Source organism: Natrix helvetica (genome assembly GCF_964273705.1).
Source record: "Natrix helvetica genome assembly, chromosome: 16".
Lineage (NCBI taxonomy): Eukaryota > Metazoa > Chordata > Lepidosauria > Squamata > Natricidae > Natrix > Natrix helvetica.
The window spans coordinates 10,491,764-10,510,989 of NC_138563.1; the positions used below are offsets into that span (position 1 = coordinate 10,491,764).

Genomic DNA, 19,226 nt, shown 5'->3' on the forward strand with positions numbered 1-19,226 from the left:
AAGGGGAACCTTTACCTTTAACTTAGTCAAATAGGCCCTATTAGAGAGAGGATGGGCAGGATAGGGAAACACCACAGGAAGGGTCAATCAAGCAGCTGGTGTTCCTGGAGAGAAGTCACCACACCAAACTTCACCAAAAGAGAAGAAAAATGATTCTCTAAGAGCCGGATGCAAGATCCTTGTGTTTGATCCTTGCTCAGTGCAAGGAGAACTCAAAATACCAGTTCCACCAAGAGCAGAAGTGTAAGAAATGGAATGTGTGTATGGCCCTTGACACATGAAGTGGTAGAAGGAGGAGAAGACCAAGGCCACCAAGAGCAGAATTTGGGGACTTAAGCAGTAAACATCTCCTTGCCCCATTTCTCTTCTTAAAGTGAAGTCTTTGTCACCCTGGATCTCTCTTCTTGGCAAAAGCAATCCATTTAACAGAATAAAAAAGTTGGAAGGGACCTTAGACCCTAGTCCAACCCCCTACTCAAGCAGGAGATCCTATGCCATCCCAAATTGTTGTCCAAATGTGGTGGATAACTCCTCTGTATCCATAGATGCTCTCAATTCTCATAAAAGCCAGGGACCATCCATTCCCCCAACTGGACGAGACCACCACCACCACCCCCGCCAGCCGCCCAGCCCCCTCCCCATCCCTTCCTGAAAACATCACCAGGCCAGACCGGAAATACCCAAAACTCCAAAAAGATGTTTATTTTTTAGAAAAAAATGTACAATTTTACTTCCTATTGTTTATGAAAAAAACCCTCGACTAACATTGCTGTAATGCTTAGTACCACTGCAAACGGTAAAAACGAAATTTTATATATTAAAAACAATTTACATTTTACAATTTTCTACATGCATGCACAAGGTTTCTCTGCTTTTATTTTGGGGGGGAGGGAGAGGGGGGGATGTCAGAAAATGGTTTCCTAAATTCGGTGTGCATGTGTGTTCGAGCTAAGGAGAAAGTTGGCCTCTGTTTTAATATACGGTCTGAGCGCCTTAAAAGGACATGAAAACGGCAGTGAGGTTATTTCTCGGAGACCAGGTGTGGATGTGCTTTCAAATTTAAGAGGATCAAGAGTGGGCTACAAATACGATACACACAGACCCCGCTCTCCCCCCAAGTGAACATTAGAAAATTTCTACAGTCCTTGACTTACGACTCATTTAGTGACCAAAGTTACAACAGGGCTGTTAAACGATGGTCCTTGGCACGTCTGGCCCAAGCAAAGTTGACGGGGGAAACTGGAAGGGAAGGTTGCAATTGGCAGTCATCGGATGCCTGCTTTACTAACAAACAGTGGTTTCATTAACCACCATGGCAAAAAAATGACGTGGTCATGTGATGCCTCACTTAACGACAATTTTTTTCCAATTGTAGTTGTAAGTCAAGGACTTTTCCGAGTGCGACTGGCTGGGGGAAGCTCTTATCCTGTTATCAACTTTTAGCATCTAACCGCCACCAAAAATTCCTCTAAACCAGAGTCTCCAACAACCTAGACAACTTTTGTGGACTTCAACGCCCAGAATTCCCCAGCCAGCGCAGCTCTAAACCATCCAAAATCAAGAATGGATGACTGGCAGACCCCATTAAGAATCTCCCTAAGAAACCCCTCTCTTCTGTAGCTCCAAGATCTGGATGCCAGCTGCTTCAAAGGCCCTGAAATCCTCTGGATGGAATTAACAGATTAACAAGAGTTGGAAGGGATCTTGGAGGTCATCTAGTCCAACCCCCCTCAGCCCAAGCAGGAGACCCTACACCCTTTCTGACCGATGGCAGTCCAGTCTCTTCTTGAAAGCCTCCAGGGATGAAGCTCTCATAACTTCTGAAGGCAACTTCTGTTCCATGAGTTGATTGTTCTCCGTCAGGAAATTCCTCCTTATTTCCAGGTTGAATCTCTCCTTGGTCAGTGTCCATTCTTCCTTCTCTGGCCTTCAAAGGTGCTTTGGAGAATAGCTTGACCCCATAACTCCTCTCTGTGGCAGCCCCTCAAATATTGGAAGATGCTCTCCTGTCTCCCCTGGCCCTTCTCTTCCCTAGACTAGCCAGGCCCAGTTCTTGCAACCGTTCTTCATACGTTTTATCCTCCAGTCCCCTCATCATCCTGGTTGCTCTTCTCTGCACTCTTTCCAGAGTCTCAACCTCTTTTTCGTAGTGTGGGGACCAGAACTGGATGCAGGACTCTAGGTGTGGCCTTACTAAGGCTTTACAGAGTGGTATTAGTACCTCCCTTGATCTTGATTGTATCCCTCTGTTAATGCAATTTAGGATTGCATTGTTTTTTTTGGCTCCCGCTGCTGGCTCCTATTTAGCTGGACAATTACCCCAGTGGAACAGACGTTGCCTCCAGAAATCATTGGCACTCCAACACTGGATGTTTTTAAGAATAGTCTAGAACAATCACTTATCTAAATTGGTATAGGGGGTCCTGCTCAAGCAGGGGGCTGGACTAGAAGACCTCCAAGACCCCTTCCAGCTTATTCTATTCTATTCAGAAGTGGGTCACAGACACAGGCGAGACTGTTCTGTCAAAGGCCACAAAGGTGTAAGACCTCACCTGGTGGGCACCTGCTCAGAAAAACGAAGGTCTGCATAACGACCAAGAGGGACTTTTGAGTCTTTAGCAGATTGGCTAAGATGCCGATCAGTAGTTCTCGACTTACGACCACAATGGCGCCCAAAATTTCCATCCCCAAGATGGTGAACTGGGTTGTGGCTGATTTTACGACACTTTTACCCCGGCTGTTAATCCAACCACTGCAGTTGTTAAATAAATCAAGTGGTCTTTAAGCGAATCTGGGCTTCCCCCCATTGATTCTGCTTGTCGGATGCCAGCTGGGAAGGCTGCGAGTTCCAATTGTGTGACACCCCCCCCGCCCCCAGGACAGGGCAACTGACATAAATACACGCCAGTTACTACGCATCCCAATTTTGATCGCGCGGCTGTGGGGATGGTGCAACGGTTGCGTACAAGATCTAAGCCACATTTTTTTTTAATGCCGTTGTAACTTCGGTCACTAAACAAATCGTCGTTATGTTGAGGACTAGCTGTGCCGGAAAGTTCTCTGCGAAGGAGATTGGGCTGGTCTCCATCAGCTGCTCATTTGGGGGGATGTCACGACAGGAATAAGGGAAAGATATAAATATATAAATATAATGCAAGCTCAGCGTTGATTTTATTTTTTTTGAAAGGCATTTGGCGTGATTTAAATTGGAACATTCTGACGAACCTTCTGAAGGCTTTTTAAGACCGTTTGGCTCAAGGCAAAATCATCCCTGCCCTTTCAGAAGGTCTCTCACTGAGTGGCCAGTTCCTCTCCCAGGAATTAAGATTGTTTTAAAAAGGTGAATCACAGTGATCTAAGCAGGAGGCCTCTCCACCCCTCAACGCAGGAGACCCCCTCCCCAACGAGCCCCAACACCAGCTGAGCACCCCAAATGCAACCCCTATCAGATCTCCATCCGCAAAGTCCGACATTAAAAACAAAACCAAAAAAAGAACCCCCCCCCCCCAATCAGGTTAAAAGGAAACGGCTGTCAGTTTAGTTCTATGAATAATGAGAGTTTGTGGGGGCCAGAAATCCTTTCAGTTCCGTTATAAGCTACTCTTTCCCATAAGGTTATTGATATCAGATGAGCATCTTAAGTCAATTTTACTGAAAGTAAAAATGGAATGCCTACTAAAAAAAAACCGGCTGTTGAGCAGAAAAAACTGGGGACTTTTTTTTTTTTAAACAAAAAAAATATGTCTGAAAAATGAACTGGCAAAAAAAAAAAAAAAAGCCTTCTTAGAACCTCCCCTAAAGGTATTTTAAAGCAGTGGTATCTCAACCTTAAGTCACTTTGGAGACAGGTGGGATTCTGGGAGTTGAAGTCCACCCATGCTTCAAATTGGCTACGGCAGAGAACGCGGAGTGAGGTCATCGCTCCACTGGTGAGTGATGGGTCCTGAAGCCAATCAGTGGGGTGGGGGGTGAACAGTAAAGCCCTCTGGGAGCTGCTTTGTATTGGGAGGGGGGGGAGGCCCGGAGATTTAGGGAGGGGGAAGGCCGAATGCAGACCCTCCCCAAAAGGAACTGCCAGATCCAAGTTTTTGCACGTGCGAAAGTGCAAAAAAAAAATCATCCTGGGGACTCAAATGCGGAGTTTCTTCCTCGCCTCACCCGTCATAACCCTAAATCCCCCACCCCCACGCCACACCAAAGCTTGCTCAGACCAAGAGCTCACCTGAGTGACTCAGAGGAAACGTATTTACAACGCGCTGGACTCCTCTAAAAACCACAAGGTTCTTTTAACAAAAAAAGCCACCCTCTTCTTAAAAATCCCCCACCCCTCCTTCCAGCTTTTGCTTGGGGATTGACCTGTTGAATGTCCAGCCAGTCCAGAGGCTGACGTGATGGCTTCGGGGGGGGGTGGGGGGAGGGTGGCTGGGTCGCTCTTCCCTTGGACCACCAGGTCCCCCTGGGATGATCCCCCCCAAATCTTGTGCAGTTGGACCTCAAGAGACCCAGGGAGACACCGAGTGCCCCCGTGGGGGTCTGGGATTCCACGTGCCGGCATGTAGCTTTGTAGAAAACGACATTCACAAAAGTTCCTTAGCCCGACTATGTCTGCAGATGCTGGTGAAGACAGAGTTAGCCCTTAGGATTTGGCACAGGTAACTTCCAGCAATTCCATCAGGAGGGACGGACGGACAGAAGGAGAGGGGGAGGGACGGGTGATGCTGTCCTTGTCACCCCCACCCACCTCCTCAGTTCCTTTGGGGGGGGGCTTGCTACAAGGGAGGGAAAGGGAAAGAGAAAGAGAAAAAGAAAGTGGGGGAAAGAGAAAGAAAGAAAGAGAAAAAGAAAGAAAGAGGGAGGGAGGGAAGGGAGAGAAAAAGAAAGGGAAAGAGAAAGAAAGAAAAGAGAAAGAGAAAAAGAAAGAAAGAAAGAGAAAAAGAGAGAGAGAGAGAGATAAAGAAAGAAAGAGACAGGAAGGAAGGAAGAGCCCCTGCCCTTCCCCTCGGTTGGGGCCACAAAGGAGAGGGGAGGAGAAGGAGGGGGAAGCGCTGGCATGGAGAAGGGGAGGCAGGCGCCCCAGAGGGTCTCCCACCAAGCCCAGGAACCGTCTCAAACCCGAGAGACGCAGGCTGGCGCCAGGCCATCGCCCCCTCCTGGTGGGGAGCCACCTTCCCTGGCATTCAAGCCCCTCGGCTCCGCCGTGGGTCACACCGACGTCTCCGACTGCAGCCGCATGACAAACTTGTGCGACTTGGGGTCCACAAACTCCTCGGAGAGCTTGAAGAAGGGGATCTTTTTGGTGCTGACCACGAGGCTGAAGTCGTGGCGCTTCAGGACAAAGACCACCCCGTCCTTCAGCCCGTTGGTCACGGGCTCCTCGCTGACCAGAGTCCACTGCTTGGCCAGCCAGCGGTCCTTGTGGTACTGGATGGTGGGCCCTGCGGTCAGGTAGCGCTCCAGGAAGGCCTGCAAAGACGGACGGAGAGAAGGGCAGGTCAGACCGACATTGAGGGGGCAACAAACGGCCGTTGACGAGAAGAGGCTGCAATTCAAAGGGGTCGCGCTCAACCAAAGTCTATTACCGTATTTTTCAGTCTATAAGACGCACCAAGATTTTGAAGAGGTAATTTTATTTTTTTAAAAAGTCTTTGCACTCTGCAGGCCTCGTTTTTTGTGAAAAATGGGGCACGAAGAGAGTTTGAGAGGCCTGCAAAGGGCTCCTGGTGGCTGGGGGGGAGGCAAAAACGAGCAAAAAAATCAGCCCGTTTTTCGTGAAAACAGGCGGTTTTTTGTCCAAAAAAAAGGGCATGTATAGCCTTTAGGAGCCTCGTAGAGTGCTCCTGGGGGCGGGGCAAAAACAAGCAAGAAACGGCCCATTTTTTTATTCGTTTTTGCCCTTCCCCCCCCCCCAGCCCCCAGGAGGACTCTGGAAGCCTCCCAAACCATCTGCAAGTCCATTTTTGCAAAGGGGGCGGGGTTTTGGGAGGCCAAAAACGCTGTATTCAGTGTATAAGACACAGCCAGATTTTCAGTCTCTTTTTGGAGGGGGGGGAGGTGCATCTTATACACCGAAAAATATGGTACTTCCTATTATATCCCCCAAAGATGTAGCTCAACAAACTTTTTGAGTTGATAAAAGTGCAGGTAAGTCCTCCATGTACGACTACAATGGAGTCCAACATTTCTGTGGCTAAGCGAGACAGTTAATTTTGCCCCGTTTTATGACCTTTCTTTTCTCAGTTGTTAAGCGAATCGCTGCATTGTTAAATCAGTAGCACAGTCATTAAAAGGGACCGGGCTTCCCCATTAACTTTGCTTCTCCGGAGGTCGCAAAAGGGGATCACAGGAGCCCCGGGACACTACGACCGTCATAAATTTGAGTCGGCTGCCAAGCCTCTGAATTTTGATCACATGGGATTGCAATGGTCGTAAGTGTGAAAGGCGGTCATAAGTGACTTGTTCAGTGCCGTTGTGTGACTTTCTAGTGGTCAGTAAATGAACTGCTGTGAGTTGAGGACCATTTGCAATAGTAATACCAACAACAATACTTAAAATGACCCTAAAGACCTGCTAAGATCTGGTTATCAAATCGACTTTTGAGTTAAATATTATCCATTTCACCGTCTTTCGGTCAGGTCCTTGGGCGCCCCCTGGTGGCGCTGTGGATTCTCTGGCGCCCATGAGCGCCCCTTTGCTAAGACAGATGAAGATGTTAAAGCTGATACTGACTTTAAAGTCAACTATTTCAAAGTACTCTTTGTGTGCTCTATATCTTGGGCTGGAATCAAGTTTAATTTGATCAGATTCTGCCAGAAAATGTCTTGCACCGAATTGCCTTTTAAAATGCGCAGAAGAATTCGGAAACCAGCCAAAATGAAATAAAGTGACCACCAACTTACAACCACAATCGGGGCAGAAATTTCCACTGCTAAGCGATGCAGTCATTAAGTGACCGCACTCGATTTTATGACTTTTGGGGCCACGGTCATTAAGTGAATTCAGCTCCCCCAGAACCCTGGGAAGGTCCAAAAGGCAATTGTGTGGTTGAGGGGACCCTGTGACAGTCGTTAAGTGAGGGGACTGGACATAAGTCAAGGCCTATCTCCCCCGACAGAAATAAGCTTCGGCCAAAACTAAAAAGCCTAAATTCTGACTCCAGTTCCAATTCAGGACTGTTCAGCATTCTATTCCATTTGATCCTCCATGTTCAAGAGCATTCTACCTCAGACTATCAGAAAGCACAAGCAGCAGCTGAGCTGATTTGAATTCATTCCCAAATATCCTTCCCAGCAGCGTCACTGGTGTGACTGCATTTCCCTGTCATGCTGGACCCCTGGGTACCACCGCCGGGGCCTTACTGGTAGCCTTAGGGCCGAATGGACGGGTGGGCAGTCAGAGAAGACATCCCCCCCCCTCCTATCATCAAAGAAGTAAGGATCTTATCAAATAATTTTCTTTTTTGAAAAAAAAAACATCTCCAAAGAGCAATCCCCAAGATCATCTGGACCACAAAATGGATTAACAGAGTTGGAAGGGACCTTGGAGGTCATCTAGTCCAACCCCCTAGCCCAAGTAGAACACCCTACACCATTTCTGACAGAGGGCAGCCCAGTCTCTTCTTGAAAGCCTCCAGGGATGAAGCTCCCACAACTTCTGAAGGCAACTTCTGTCCCATGGGTTGATTGTTCTCCCTGTCAGGAAATTCCTCCTTATTTCCAGGTTGAATCTCTCCTTCCATCCATTCTTCCTTGTCTGGCCTTCAGGGGCTTTAGAAAATAGCTCTACCTTCCTCATCTCTGGAGCAGCCCCTCAAATATTGGGAGATGCTCTCCTGTCTCCCCTGGTCCTTCTCTTCCCTGGACTAGCCACGCCGAGTACTTAACAGATTACAGAGTTGGAAGGGATCTTGGAGGTCATCTAGTCCAACCCCTGCCCGCCCAAGCAGGAGACCCTACACCATTTTCTGACAAAGGGCAGTCCAGCCTCTTCTTGAAAGCCTCCAGGGATGAAGCTCCCACAACTTCCAAAGGCAACTCCTGTTCCATGGGTTGATGGTTCCCACGGTCAGGAAATTCCTCCTTATTTCCAGGTTGAGTCTCTCCTTGGTCAGTTTCCATCCATGATTCCTTCTCTGGCCTTCAAAGGTGCTTTGGGAAATAGTCTCACACTTCTCATAGAGCGGGAGATTTGTCCTTTCAGCCTGGAAAGATCGCCTTCCCGAAAGGTAGAGCTAGCTTAGCTGGGTGCGCTTCCTGCCTGGCCTACCTGGTAAGGCTGCCCTTCTTCCTGCAGAATCATTCCACCCAGAGCAGGGGGCCTGCAATGGAAGCCACCAGCTGATCCCTGCACTCCCGGGTTCCCCCTCCCCGCCTCCCCTTCGCCTACCTTGGGTGTCATGTCGTGAGTGATGCAGAACTCCAGGTGCTGGAGGATGCTCTCCATCGTGTGGTAGGGCTGCTGCTTGGTGGTACGCAGGTACTTCTGCATGGCTCGGGCCATGGAGGCGAAGATGGCCTGGGCGGCTTCCCGGGGGTCCATGATCTCCCGGGGATTCTTCTGGTCCTCCTCCTGGAGCCGTTTGATGTGTGTGAAGGCCTCTTCCACGGCCACCACCAACCTGCAAGGGCAGGGACCTCGTCATAGCAAGCCAACCAGGATGGAGAAGAGGATGGGAGTACACCTTCAGCCCAGACTAAGCTGCCCACTGTGACATTTGCCCGTTCACAAAATCCCATTTGAAGTTTTGCCAGCAGAGGGAAGAAGGAGCACGCGGAACGGAAGAATTCCCACAAGACTGTGAAACTATTTGCTAAGACTGTATTACTATTATTCTGCTCATCCTTCCTAGCACCTATCTCCTCCCACTTATGGCTATGACCTTATTGCTTGTATCTTTGCACTTTATATTGTTTTATTCAGTTTCCTAGTACGATTGTCATTGCTCACCGTATTTTTCGGAGTATTAGACGCTCCGAAGTATAAGACGCACCTACCGTATTTTTCGGAGTATAAAACGTACCTTTTCCCCCAAAAAAGAGGCTGAAAATCTGGGTGCATCTTATACGCTGAATACAGCATTTTTGGCCTCCCAAAATCCCGCCCCCTTCCCCAAAATGGCCATGCATAGCCTTTAGGAGGCTTTCAGAGAGCTCCTGGGGGCTGGGGAGGGCAGAAAAGAGCGAAAACCTGGCTGTTTTTTGCTTAATTTTGCCCCCCCCCCCCCCAGCCCTCAGGAGCACTCTATAAGCCTCCTAAAGGCTATGCATGCAAGTCTTTTGACAATATAGGGCTCATTTTTGCAAAAAATGGATAATCTTTGCTTGTTTTGGGAGCACCCCCCCCCCCCAGGAGCACGCTACAAGCCTCCTAAAGTCTATTCATGCCCTTTGGGGGGGGGGGAATGGGCCCATTTTGGGGAGGTCTGCAGAGTGCACAAACTTTTTTTTTTAATTTGCCTCTTCAAAACCTTGGTACATCTTATACTCCGAAAAATACGATAGCTTTTGGGAAGGAAAAACAAGGGGGGGAAACTCTGCCTCTGCCTCCCAGCAATTTGCCTCCTTGCAACAAACAGCAAACAGTACAGACATTATACGCTGTTTGTAGTGTTACATTTCAGACTATACGTGTACAGATGCTGTTAAAATTGATGTTGCTTTCTGGAAGTATAAATTACTCTCTGCTATTGAAAAGAAGATGCAATAGCACGGGGCCTCTTCAGATCGAGCATTTATTTTAAAAAGCTTCTTCATTTTCTTAAGCTGTCTAGAACAACAATAAAGCAGTCTTTAAAAAATAAGTCTAATAATTTGAACATTCTAGAGGCATTTACCTTCTTGCAGCAAACAGCCTGATTAGCACAAGAAAAAAAACCTGCCTCTGCCTCCCAGCAATTTACCTCCGTGCAGCAAACAGCAAGTTTCACTTTCAGTTTAAGCGCCTCCCGATCATCAGCTGTTTCAGGCTGCAGGGATTGCTATAGCCTATTGCAGCCTCCGCAAGCTCCATTTTCCCGAGTTTGCTACAAGGAGGTAAATTGCTGGGAGGCAGAGGTCAAAGGGTGGGGGACAGTGGGTGGGCTGGGCTACATTGAGTGTATAAAGTGCTACCAAATTTCCACCCTCTTTTTTTGGGGGGGGAGGTGCATCTTATACTCCGAAAAATACGGTATTTAGTAACCTATGGCTATCACTAAGTGTTGAATCTTTTGTTTCTTGATGAATGTATTTTATTTTTGCTTTTACGTATACCGAGAGCTTATGCAGCGAAGACAAATTCCTTGTGTGTTCAACCCCACTTGGCCAATAAAGAATTCTGTTCTATTCTAAAGAGGAGGGGGAAGACAATCTTCTAACTTCTCTTAACAGATTACCTGGATTTACTTCACCCTCCAATTTGCTCCCCGCCAGGATGTTTAGCATTTTGACAGGACAATGGGTATTTCTGCATTCTAATGTGCTTACCGGGTGTTTACAACTGCGATGGGGAAAGCACATTACCTCTCTCCCTAGCTTAATGTTAATCCTATTACTCAGGACGGCAGCCTGCGTGAAGCTCGGAGGCCCTAGGAGCCATTTCAGCCGAGGCTGGGTCTCTTTTCCAAATTGATAAAGAGAGAATATTTGAATATTAGCTTTGAACTGTAAAGTCCTTGCTGCTCTGTGTGGTTGGTGGTTGTTTTTTTGCAGATGTTTTATTATCCAGTTAGGTAACATCATCGGTGCTAGAAGAGAGTGGGGCTGGTGGACAGGAGGAGGAGAAGGAAGAAGAAGAAGGAGGAGGAGGAGGAGGAGGAGGAGGTGGTGGTGGTGGTGGAAGAAGAAGCAAAAGCAGCAGAAGGAGGAGGAGGACGAGACTGTGGGGCCCTTGGTGCTCTCTGAGCTTTGTTGTTGTCTTCCAGACGTTTCATAACCCAACTAGGTAACTTCATCAACCAAGCAACCACCAAGCTGAGAGAGCACCAAGGGCCCCCACGGTTTCCCAAATCAAATTCTAAAGCTGAAGCCAATTAGCACCTGGGGAGTCATTGGATAAGAGACGGGCAGCAAATAAATTCCATAAAGGGGACACCTCCAAAAAATCAATTCGGCCATTTCCTTGAAAACGGAGCTGATCCGAGGATTTTTCTCCCAAACCAACTCAAGAATTCACACAACGACAAAGGTCCGATTTCAGCCGCCAGGAATTCCCACCCTCTGCGGGAACATGAACACTAGCCCTTTGGAGGGGACCCACCTGGCTCTCCTCTTTCGCACCCGGCGCTCGTGCTCTGCTTCCTCGTAGTAGTACTCGTTGTGGCTGTTGTCCCGCCTCCGGGCAGCTGCAGCGATAACAGCCCGCGATTGGCTGGTGGAGTTGTTGGTTGTGTTCTCTAGAGGGAGGGAGGGAGGGAAGAGCCGTGGAGTTATGGAGACGCCTCTCAAACCTCCTCAAAGGGGATCATAAACACCCTCATTCCAGCAGAGGGCTGGACTAGAAGACCTCCAAGGTCCCTCCCAGCACTATGATTCTAAAGCAGGGGTGTCCAAACTTGGGAACTTTAAGACTTGTGGACTTCAACTTCCAGAATTCCCCAGCCAGCTATACTATCCTCTCTCCTCTTTCTTTCTCTCTCTCTCTCTCTCTTTCTCTCTCCTCTCTCTCTCCCTTTCTTTCTCTCTCCTCTCTCTCTCTCTCTCCCTCTCTCTCCTCTCTCTCTCTCTCTCTCTTTCTCAGCACCCTGAACCCCTCATTTTTGGCCTAGCAGGCTTCAGGGAAGCCTATTGGGAGCAAAAACGGACCGCCAACCCCACCCCCACATTTCCGGAGAACCTGTAGTAAAAAAAAAAAAAAGGCTTAAAAGGTTTTTTTCTAAAAGTTCCTAAGATCAGCTGTGTGACGTGTAATCGTTAGCACTATTTTTTAGTGTTTTTACTATTGGTTCTGGAAACCAGTAGCATTTTTTACTACTGGTTTGGGTGAACTGGCCCGAACCGGTAACCTTTCACCCCTGGTGTGGCCTCACCAAGGCAGGACAAAGAGCTACTAACACTTCGTGTGATCTTGACCAAGAACCGGGCAATCAAGTTAGATCTGCAGGAGATCTGGTTGAAGGCTCTGCCTCTTGGAAGCCGAGCTTCAGAGCAGGAGGAAAGTAGATCCTCGTCTCCTGTGGACGGAGGACTGAATCCGCTGCTTCGGAAGGGGCTGCCAACGCTTACCTTCGCCAAGCGAGTAGACTTTGAAGCCAGACATTTTCTTAGACAGAACGGACTTGGGCAGGTTGAGCAAAGCCGGATTATAGACGGGGAAATCGTGGTAATAATTCTCCAGGATCCACACGGCGACTCTCTGGATGCTGCAGAGAAGGAAGCGTTAGATCCAGCTTTAGTTGGAGACAACAAGGTAACCGGAGCGATCACCGAGGGATCCTGTTACACAGCACAATAAGGCAGAATCTGGCTCTCATTTGCTTTCAGCACGACCAGTTTAATGTCCCTGGAGAGCATTTTAACAAACGGCATCCTTGTTTGGTTTGGTGGCTGCATAGCTTCAGATAGAAAGTCCCTACAGAGAGTGGTGAGGACAGTGGAGATTATAGAAAGCTTGCTTCCCGTCATTCAGGATGCTGCTTATAAGTGCTATGTGCTTAGAGCTCAAAGCATCGCTAGAGACCCCGCACACCCACTGTAGGGTCTGTTTCTGTTTCTCCCCTCTGGGAGAAGGGGGTTTTGAAGGATTTCTGGCAGGACGTCCAGATTCTGTAACCACTTTGTTCCCTAGGCCGTCCGTCGGACAAACTCACAAGATTCGTTTTTCTCGCCTTGTACATCCAAACTAGACTGTGTTGTTTCTCTGTGTCATATAATATATATGGGAGTATACCATATTTTTCAGAGTATAAGATGCACCTTTTTCCCTCAAAAAAAGAGGCTGAAAATCTGGGTGCGTCTTATACACTGAATACAGCATTTTTGGCCTCCCGAAACCCGTCCCCTTCACCAAAATGGCAGTGCATAGCTTTTAGGAGGCTTTCAGAGAGCTCCTGGGGTCAAAGTGACAATAAGTTTATTCTAAGTCTTATCAGGGCTCACGGCTGGGCATGAGATTTGGGGGGGGGACACTTCAGCTTCTTACACAAATACAAAAAAAAAGCCCGACAGTAACAAACAAAAAAAAAGAAAGAAAATTCTGGATCGCAGACGTTGTAATACCGAAGACGACAGAAGAGAAAGAACTGGAGAAAAACCACAAACAAAAGAAAGACCTCAGGCTTACGGCCACAATTGAGCCCAAAATGTATGTTGCTAAGTGAGAAATCCGTTAAGTGAGTTTTGCCCCGTTTCCTGACTCTTCTGACCACCTTTGTCAAGCGAACGAGGGCAGTCCTTAAACGAATAACACAAACGCTGAAGCCACCTGGCTTCCCCACTGACTTGGCTTGCCAGAAGGTCGCAAAAGAGGATCGAATGACTCCGGGGCCACTGCAACCGTCATAAATACGAGTCAGTTGTCAAGTATCCGGATGTTAATCGCGAGACTGTGGGGGAAGGCGGCCAAGGTCTTCAGTGCAAAAAAACGGCCGTAAGTCCCTTTTTCCAGTGCTGTTGGCAACGCATTCACTAAATGAACGGTTGTTAAGTTGAGGGCCGTATTTTTCGGAGTATAAGAGACACCAAGATTTTGAAGACATAATTTTAAAAAAAAAAAAGTTTTCACACTCTGCGGGGCCCATTTTTTCAAAAACAAACAGGGCATGCATAGGCTTCGGGAGGCTTCCAGAGTGCTCCTGGGGGATGGGATGGGGGGCAAAAATGAACAAAAAATAACTAGTTTTTGCCCTCCCCCAGCCCCCAGGAGCACCCTGGAAGCCTCCTAAAGGCTATGCAAGGTCATTTTTGCAAAGGGGGCAGGGTTTTGGTAGGCCAAAAAAAAGCTGTATTCAGTGTATAAGACGCACCCAGATTTTCACCTTCTTTTGGGGGGGGGGGGAAAGGTGCGTCTTATACTCCGAAAATACGGTACCTGTAGAACTATAATGACTGTGGCTCAGGCACCAATGGCATTGACATGCCCCCCGTCAATTGCAAAAGGCCGCTCCCATCCTGTGACGAGGCCTTCAATGCCACCGAACAATCGCCCCCGGCCGTCCTTGACCGCACGGAAATGCCCCCAAGCCCCTCTGACCCTCAACCGCCCTTACCTGAGGTGCCCCACGTTGTAGAAGCGGCTGGCCCCGTCGGTGGAGCGCACCACCTTGAGGGTGAAGTGGGGCTGGAGCTGGCGCAGCTCCAGCAAGACCACAGCCAAGTAGTGGACGAAGAGCAAGGCGTCCACCAGCGAGACGGCGTACTGGACGATGCCCTGGTAGTTGGTGTCGCGGGAGTCCAGGATGCGGACGCCGTAGAAGAGCCAGTAGGAGGCCACCAGGAGGAAGACCAGCACCATCAGGAGGGCCCGGAAGACGAAGATGCGGGGCAGGAAGGCCTTGGGGCGGCGGAAGAAGAGCGCCCAGCTGCCCAGCAGGAGGATCAGCAGCTTGAAGGCCACCGAGATGAAGAGGCCCTCGCAGGGGGTCCCGCAGGGGCTCAGCTGCTCCCCCCACAGCAGCTGGGGCAGCAGCATGAAGGCGATGGGGGTCAGGAAGGAGAGCAGGGCCAGGGCCCCCGCCAGCGAGACCCCCAGGTGGCGGGAGCAGTCCAGGTGGGCACTGTCCTCCATGTCCTTGGTGATGCGCGTGATGTCATCATGGGAAATGCTGTGCTCCGATGTGCCCGTCACCACGGTGGTCGTCTCGCCCCAGTTGTCGTCCTGGCGGGAAGCAAAGGTCAAAGGGGAAGTGAAACAGGGGTGGGATCCTCTGGTCAGGAGAGCCGTCCTGGGAGGTTGCAAAGGATCTTGTCCCCAGCCCCACCCAGGCACCACCCTGCAGCCTCTCCGCCCGGCCTCTGGCCCCTCCCAGTGCATGATGCAGAGATGAGAGGATAGATAGTTGGATGGACAGATGAATGGCCTGGATGGAGAAATTGGATGGATGGATGGATGGATGGATGGATGGATGGATGGATGGATGGATGGAGAAATTGGATGGATGGATGATGGATGGATGGATGGATGGAGAAATTGGATGGATGGATGATGGATGGATGGATGGATGGAGAAATTGGATGGATGGATGATGGATGGATGGATGGATGGAGAAATTGGATGGATGGATGATGGATGGATGGATGGATGGATGGATGGATGGATGGATGGATAAATTGGATAGATGGATGATGGATGGATGGAGAAATTGGATGGATGGATGATGGATGGATGGATGGATGGAGAAATTGGATGGATGGATGATGGATGGATGGATGGATGGAGAAATTGGATGGATGGATGATGGATGGATGGATGGATGGATGGATGGAGAAATTGGATAGATGGATGGATGGATAGATGGATGAAGAAATTGGATAGATGGATGGATGGAGAAATTGGATGGATGGATGATGGATGGATGGATGGATGGAGAAATTGGATAGATGGATGGATGGATAGATGGATGAAGAAATTGGATAGATGGATGGATGGAGAAATTGGATGGATGGATGATGGATGGATGGATGGATGGATGGAGAAATTGGATAGATGGATGATGGATGGATGGAGAAATTGGATAAATGGATGATGGATGGATGGATGGATGGATGGATGGATGGATGGATGGATGGATAGATGGATGGATGGATGGATGGATGGATGGATAAATTGGATAAATGGATGGATGGAGAAATTGGATAGATGGATGATGGATGGATGGATGGATGGAGAAATTGGATAGATGGATGATGGATTGATGGATGGATGGAGAAATTGGATGGATGGATGATGGATGGATGGATGGATGGATGGATGGATGGAGAAATTGGATAGATGGATGGATGGATAGATGGATGAAGAAATTGGATAGATGGATGGATGGAGAAATTGGATGGATGGATGATGGATGGATGGATGGATGGAGAAATTGGATAGATGGATGGATGGATAGATGGATGAAGAAATTGGATAGATGGATGGATGGAGAAATTGGATGGATGGATGATGGATGGATGGATGGATGGATGGAGAAATTGGATAGATGGATGATGGATGGATGGAGAAATTGGATAAATGGATGATGGATGGATGGATGGATGGATGGATGGATGGATGGATAGATGGATGGATGGATGGATGGATGGATGGATAAATGGATGGATGGAGAAATTGGATAGATGGATGATGGATGGATGGATGGATGGATGGATGGATGGAGAAATTGGATAGATGGATGGATGGATAGATGGATGGATGGATGGAGAAATTGGATGGATGGATGGATACATGGATGCATGGATGGATAGATGGATGGATGGATGGAGAAAGTGGATGGATGGATGGAGAAATTGGATAGATGGATGATGGATGGATGGTTGGAGAAATTGGATAGATGGATGATGGATGGATGGATGGATGGATGGATGGATGGATGGATGGATGGATAGATGGATGGATGGATGGATGGATGGAGAAATTGGATAGATGGATGCATGGAGAAATTGGATGGATGGATGGACAGATGGATTGATGGAGAAATTGGATGGATGGATGGATGGAGGAATTGGATAGATGGATGGATGGATGGATGGATGGATGGATAAATCAGATAGATGGATGATGGATGGATGGAGAAACTGGATGGATGGATGGATGGACTTCTTCCCACTCACCCTTTCGTCCCCTCGGGTTGATTCGTTGTCCAGCAGGGGCTCTCCAGGAGCCTGGATGGTGACCGACTTGTCCCCCCGGCTCCCATCTCGACTCTTGGAGCGATGCCTCTCTCGGCGGTCTCTGTGGGGCAAGAGAGGGTCCTGGGAGTTAGCGGGGCAGCTCAGGTCACAAGCATCCCAACACCCACCTTCTCCCTAACCAGCTCCTCCTTCCAGCTGCTGGTTGTGGAAGAAAATGGAGGTTAAGGATCTCGCACACAGGCAGTCCTCGACATACGACAGTTTGTTTAGTGACTCTTCAAAGTTATAATGGCATTGAAGGAGGTGACTTTTTCACAGTTAACGACCATTGCAGCATCCGAATGGTCATGTGATCCAAATTTGGACGCTTGGCAAGTAACTCATAGTTATGGCGGTCGTAATGTCCCAAGGTTACGTCATCCCCTTTTGCGACCTTCGGACAAGCAAATCAAATGGGGAAGCCAGATTCACTTAACGACTGTGTTATTAACAGCTGCAATGATTCACTTAGCAACTGTTGCAAAAAAAAAGGTTATAAAATGGGGCAGAACTCACTTAGCAAGTGTCTCGCTTAGCAGCAGAAATTTAAGGCTCAATTGTGGTTGTAAGTCGAGGACTACCTGTCGTCCTATTTTTACAGCCTCTGCCACGGGTTTTCTCCTTTCTCCTTTTCACCACCAGATAGCAAAATGTCTTCCCTAAATTATCCACAAGGGTCTTTAAAAGGGGGACTCGAGGCGTCCTTTGCACGGAGTCCCAGGCCAAAGAATTCGAATCCAGGACAACCGGGATTCCCCAGGGGTCTCTAAAATGTAGAGCCATGGAATTGGCAGTCACTCTGTTAAGCTTCACACCAGATCCAGCCATAAATCACAGGTCTTAATTCAGCTTTTGGAAGGTAAGTTTCCCAATTATAATGCCACTTGACTGGAGTCTTTATTGCAGACAAGAAGAAAGGCTCCAGTGCCACAATCGCCCAGCGCAGTACAGAAGCCACAACCTTTGCACAAAAGCTATGCTCTGCAACCGTATTCCTCAATCTCAACAACTTTTTTAAGATGTAGAGGCTTAAAATGTGGACTAGCAGGCAGGGGAATTGTGGGAACAGGATTATTTTAAAGTTGGGGACATTGCAAAACACGCCTCTAGAGCTTAAATTCAGGGCTTCTTCCGTTCACTCCCCCAAAATTAACTGGAGTCTAGGAGGGTCTCCTGGTGACCTGTGGGAAATGGGGGAAATTTCCAAACAGGATTACCGTGGTTTTTGGGACTATAAAACCAGTGTATAAGACGCACCAAGATTTCGAACAGTTAAGTGAGAATTCAAAAGTTTTTGTCCTCCCCGCCCCCCCCAGCAGGACTCTGCAGGCTCCAGCAGGGGCTGGGGGAAGGCAAAAACGCCTGTTTTGGGGCAGAAAACAGGCTGTTTTTCTCAAAAACAGGGGCATTTTTGCCTTCCCCCACCCCTGCTGGAGCCTGCAGAGTGCTTAGGGGGGCTGGGGGAAGGCAAAAACGCCTGTTTTGGGGCAGAAAACAGGCTGTTTTTCTCAAAAACAGGGGCATTTTTGCCTTCCCCCACCCCTGCTGGAGCCTGCAGAGTGCTTAGGGGGGCTGGGGGAAGGCAAAAACGCCTGTTTTGGGGCAGAAAACAGGCTGTTTTTCTCAAAAACAGGGGCATTTTTGCCTTCCCCCACCCCTGCTGGAGCCTGCAGAGTGCTTAGGGGGGCTGGGGGAAGGCAAAAACGCCTCCGTTTTTGCAATAAAACCAGCCCATTTTTCGCTTGCTTTTTTACAAAAATGGGACGCGGGGGCAGGGCTTCAGGAGGCAAAAAATAGCTATATTCAACGTATAAGACGCACCAACATTTCCACGCTCTTTTAGGGGTGGGGAAAGGTGCGTCTTATACTCCGAAAAATACTGTAAATTATGCTGTCCCTTTGCAGGCCACCAAATCCAGACTGCAGCATTCCAGTCCACCACTAGGTGGCAACACAGACTTCCCGTTCTCTGGCTTCCAAATTCTGAAGGGGGATGTGATATTCCCCAGCCTGTGAAGCTGTTTGCCTTTCTGGCATTAGCAAACGACACGCACAAAGGAGAATATTTGTAGCTCAGGGTTGAAAGGAGAGACCTTCTGGTGCTCTCTGAGGTTGGTGGTTTTCTTGCAGGCATTTCATGAACCCAACCTGATAACCTCACACCGACTGGCACTGATGGGGTTGCCTAGCTGGGTCATGAAACGTCTGCAAGAACAGAACCAAGCACAGAGATCACGAAGGAATCCTTGCAGCAAACAATGTTTCACAGAATAATAGCTAGATTAGTGATGGCTAAATACCGGGGGACAAAATTGGGATATTCAAAGAAATGAGTGGCATAATGAAAAGATACGTAGGTAGGTAGGTAGGTAGGTAGGTACCGTGTTTCCCCGAAAATACACCATGTCCTGAAACTAAACCCTTGCG

The 19,226-nt window shown here is 48.5% G+C and overlaps 1 protein-coding gene across 3 annotated transcripts in view; it reads right to left on the minus strand.

Moving 5' to 3' along the window:
* Positions 1 to 677: 677 nt before the first annotated feature.
* The window catches only part of VANGL2 (VANGL planar cell polarity protein 2), a 48,403-nt gene continuing 29,854 nt past the window's right edge, over positions 678 to 19,226 (minus strand). For all 3 annotated transcript variants that reach the window (XM_081968346.1, XM_081968347.1, XM_081968345.1), the window contains 6 exons: positions 16,740 to 16,860; positions 14,180 to 14,787; positions 12,198 to 12,334; positions 11,233 to 11,368; positions 8,383 to 8,614; positions 678 to 5,463 (listed from right to left, as the gene is read on the minus strand). In XM_081968346.1, the coding sequence (XP_081824472.1) occupies positions 5,203 to 5,463; positions 8,383 to 8,614; positions 11,233 to 11,368; positions 12,198 to 12,334; positions 14,180 to 14,787; positions 16,740 to 16,860 (1,495 nt within the window). In that variant the 3' untranslated portion in view covers positions 678 to 5,202. The remainder of the gene's footprint in view (positions 5,464 to 8,382; positions 8,615 to 11,232; positions 11,369 to 12,197; positions 12,335 to 14,179; positions 14,788 to 16,739; positions 16,861 to 19,226) is intronic.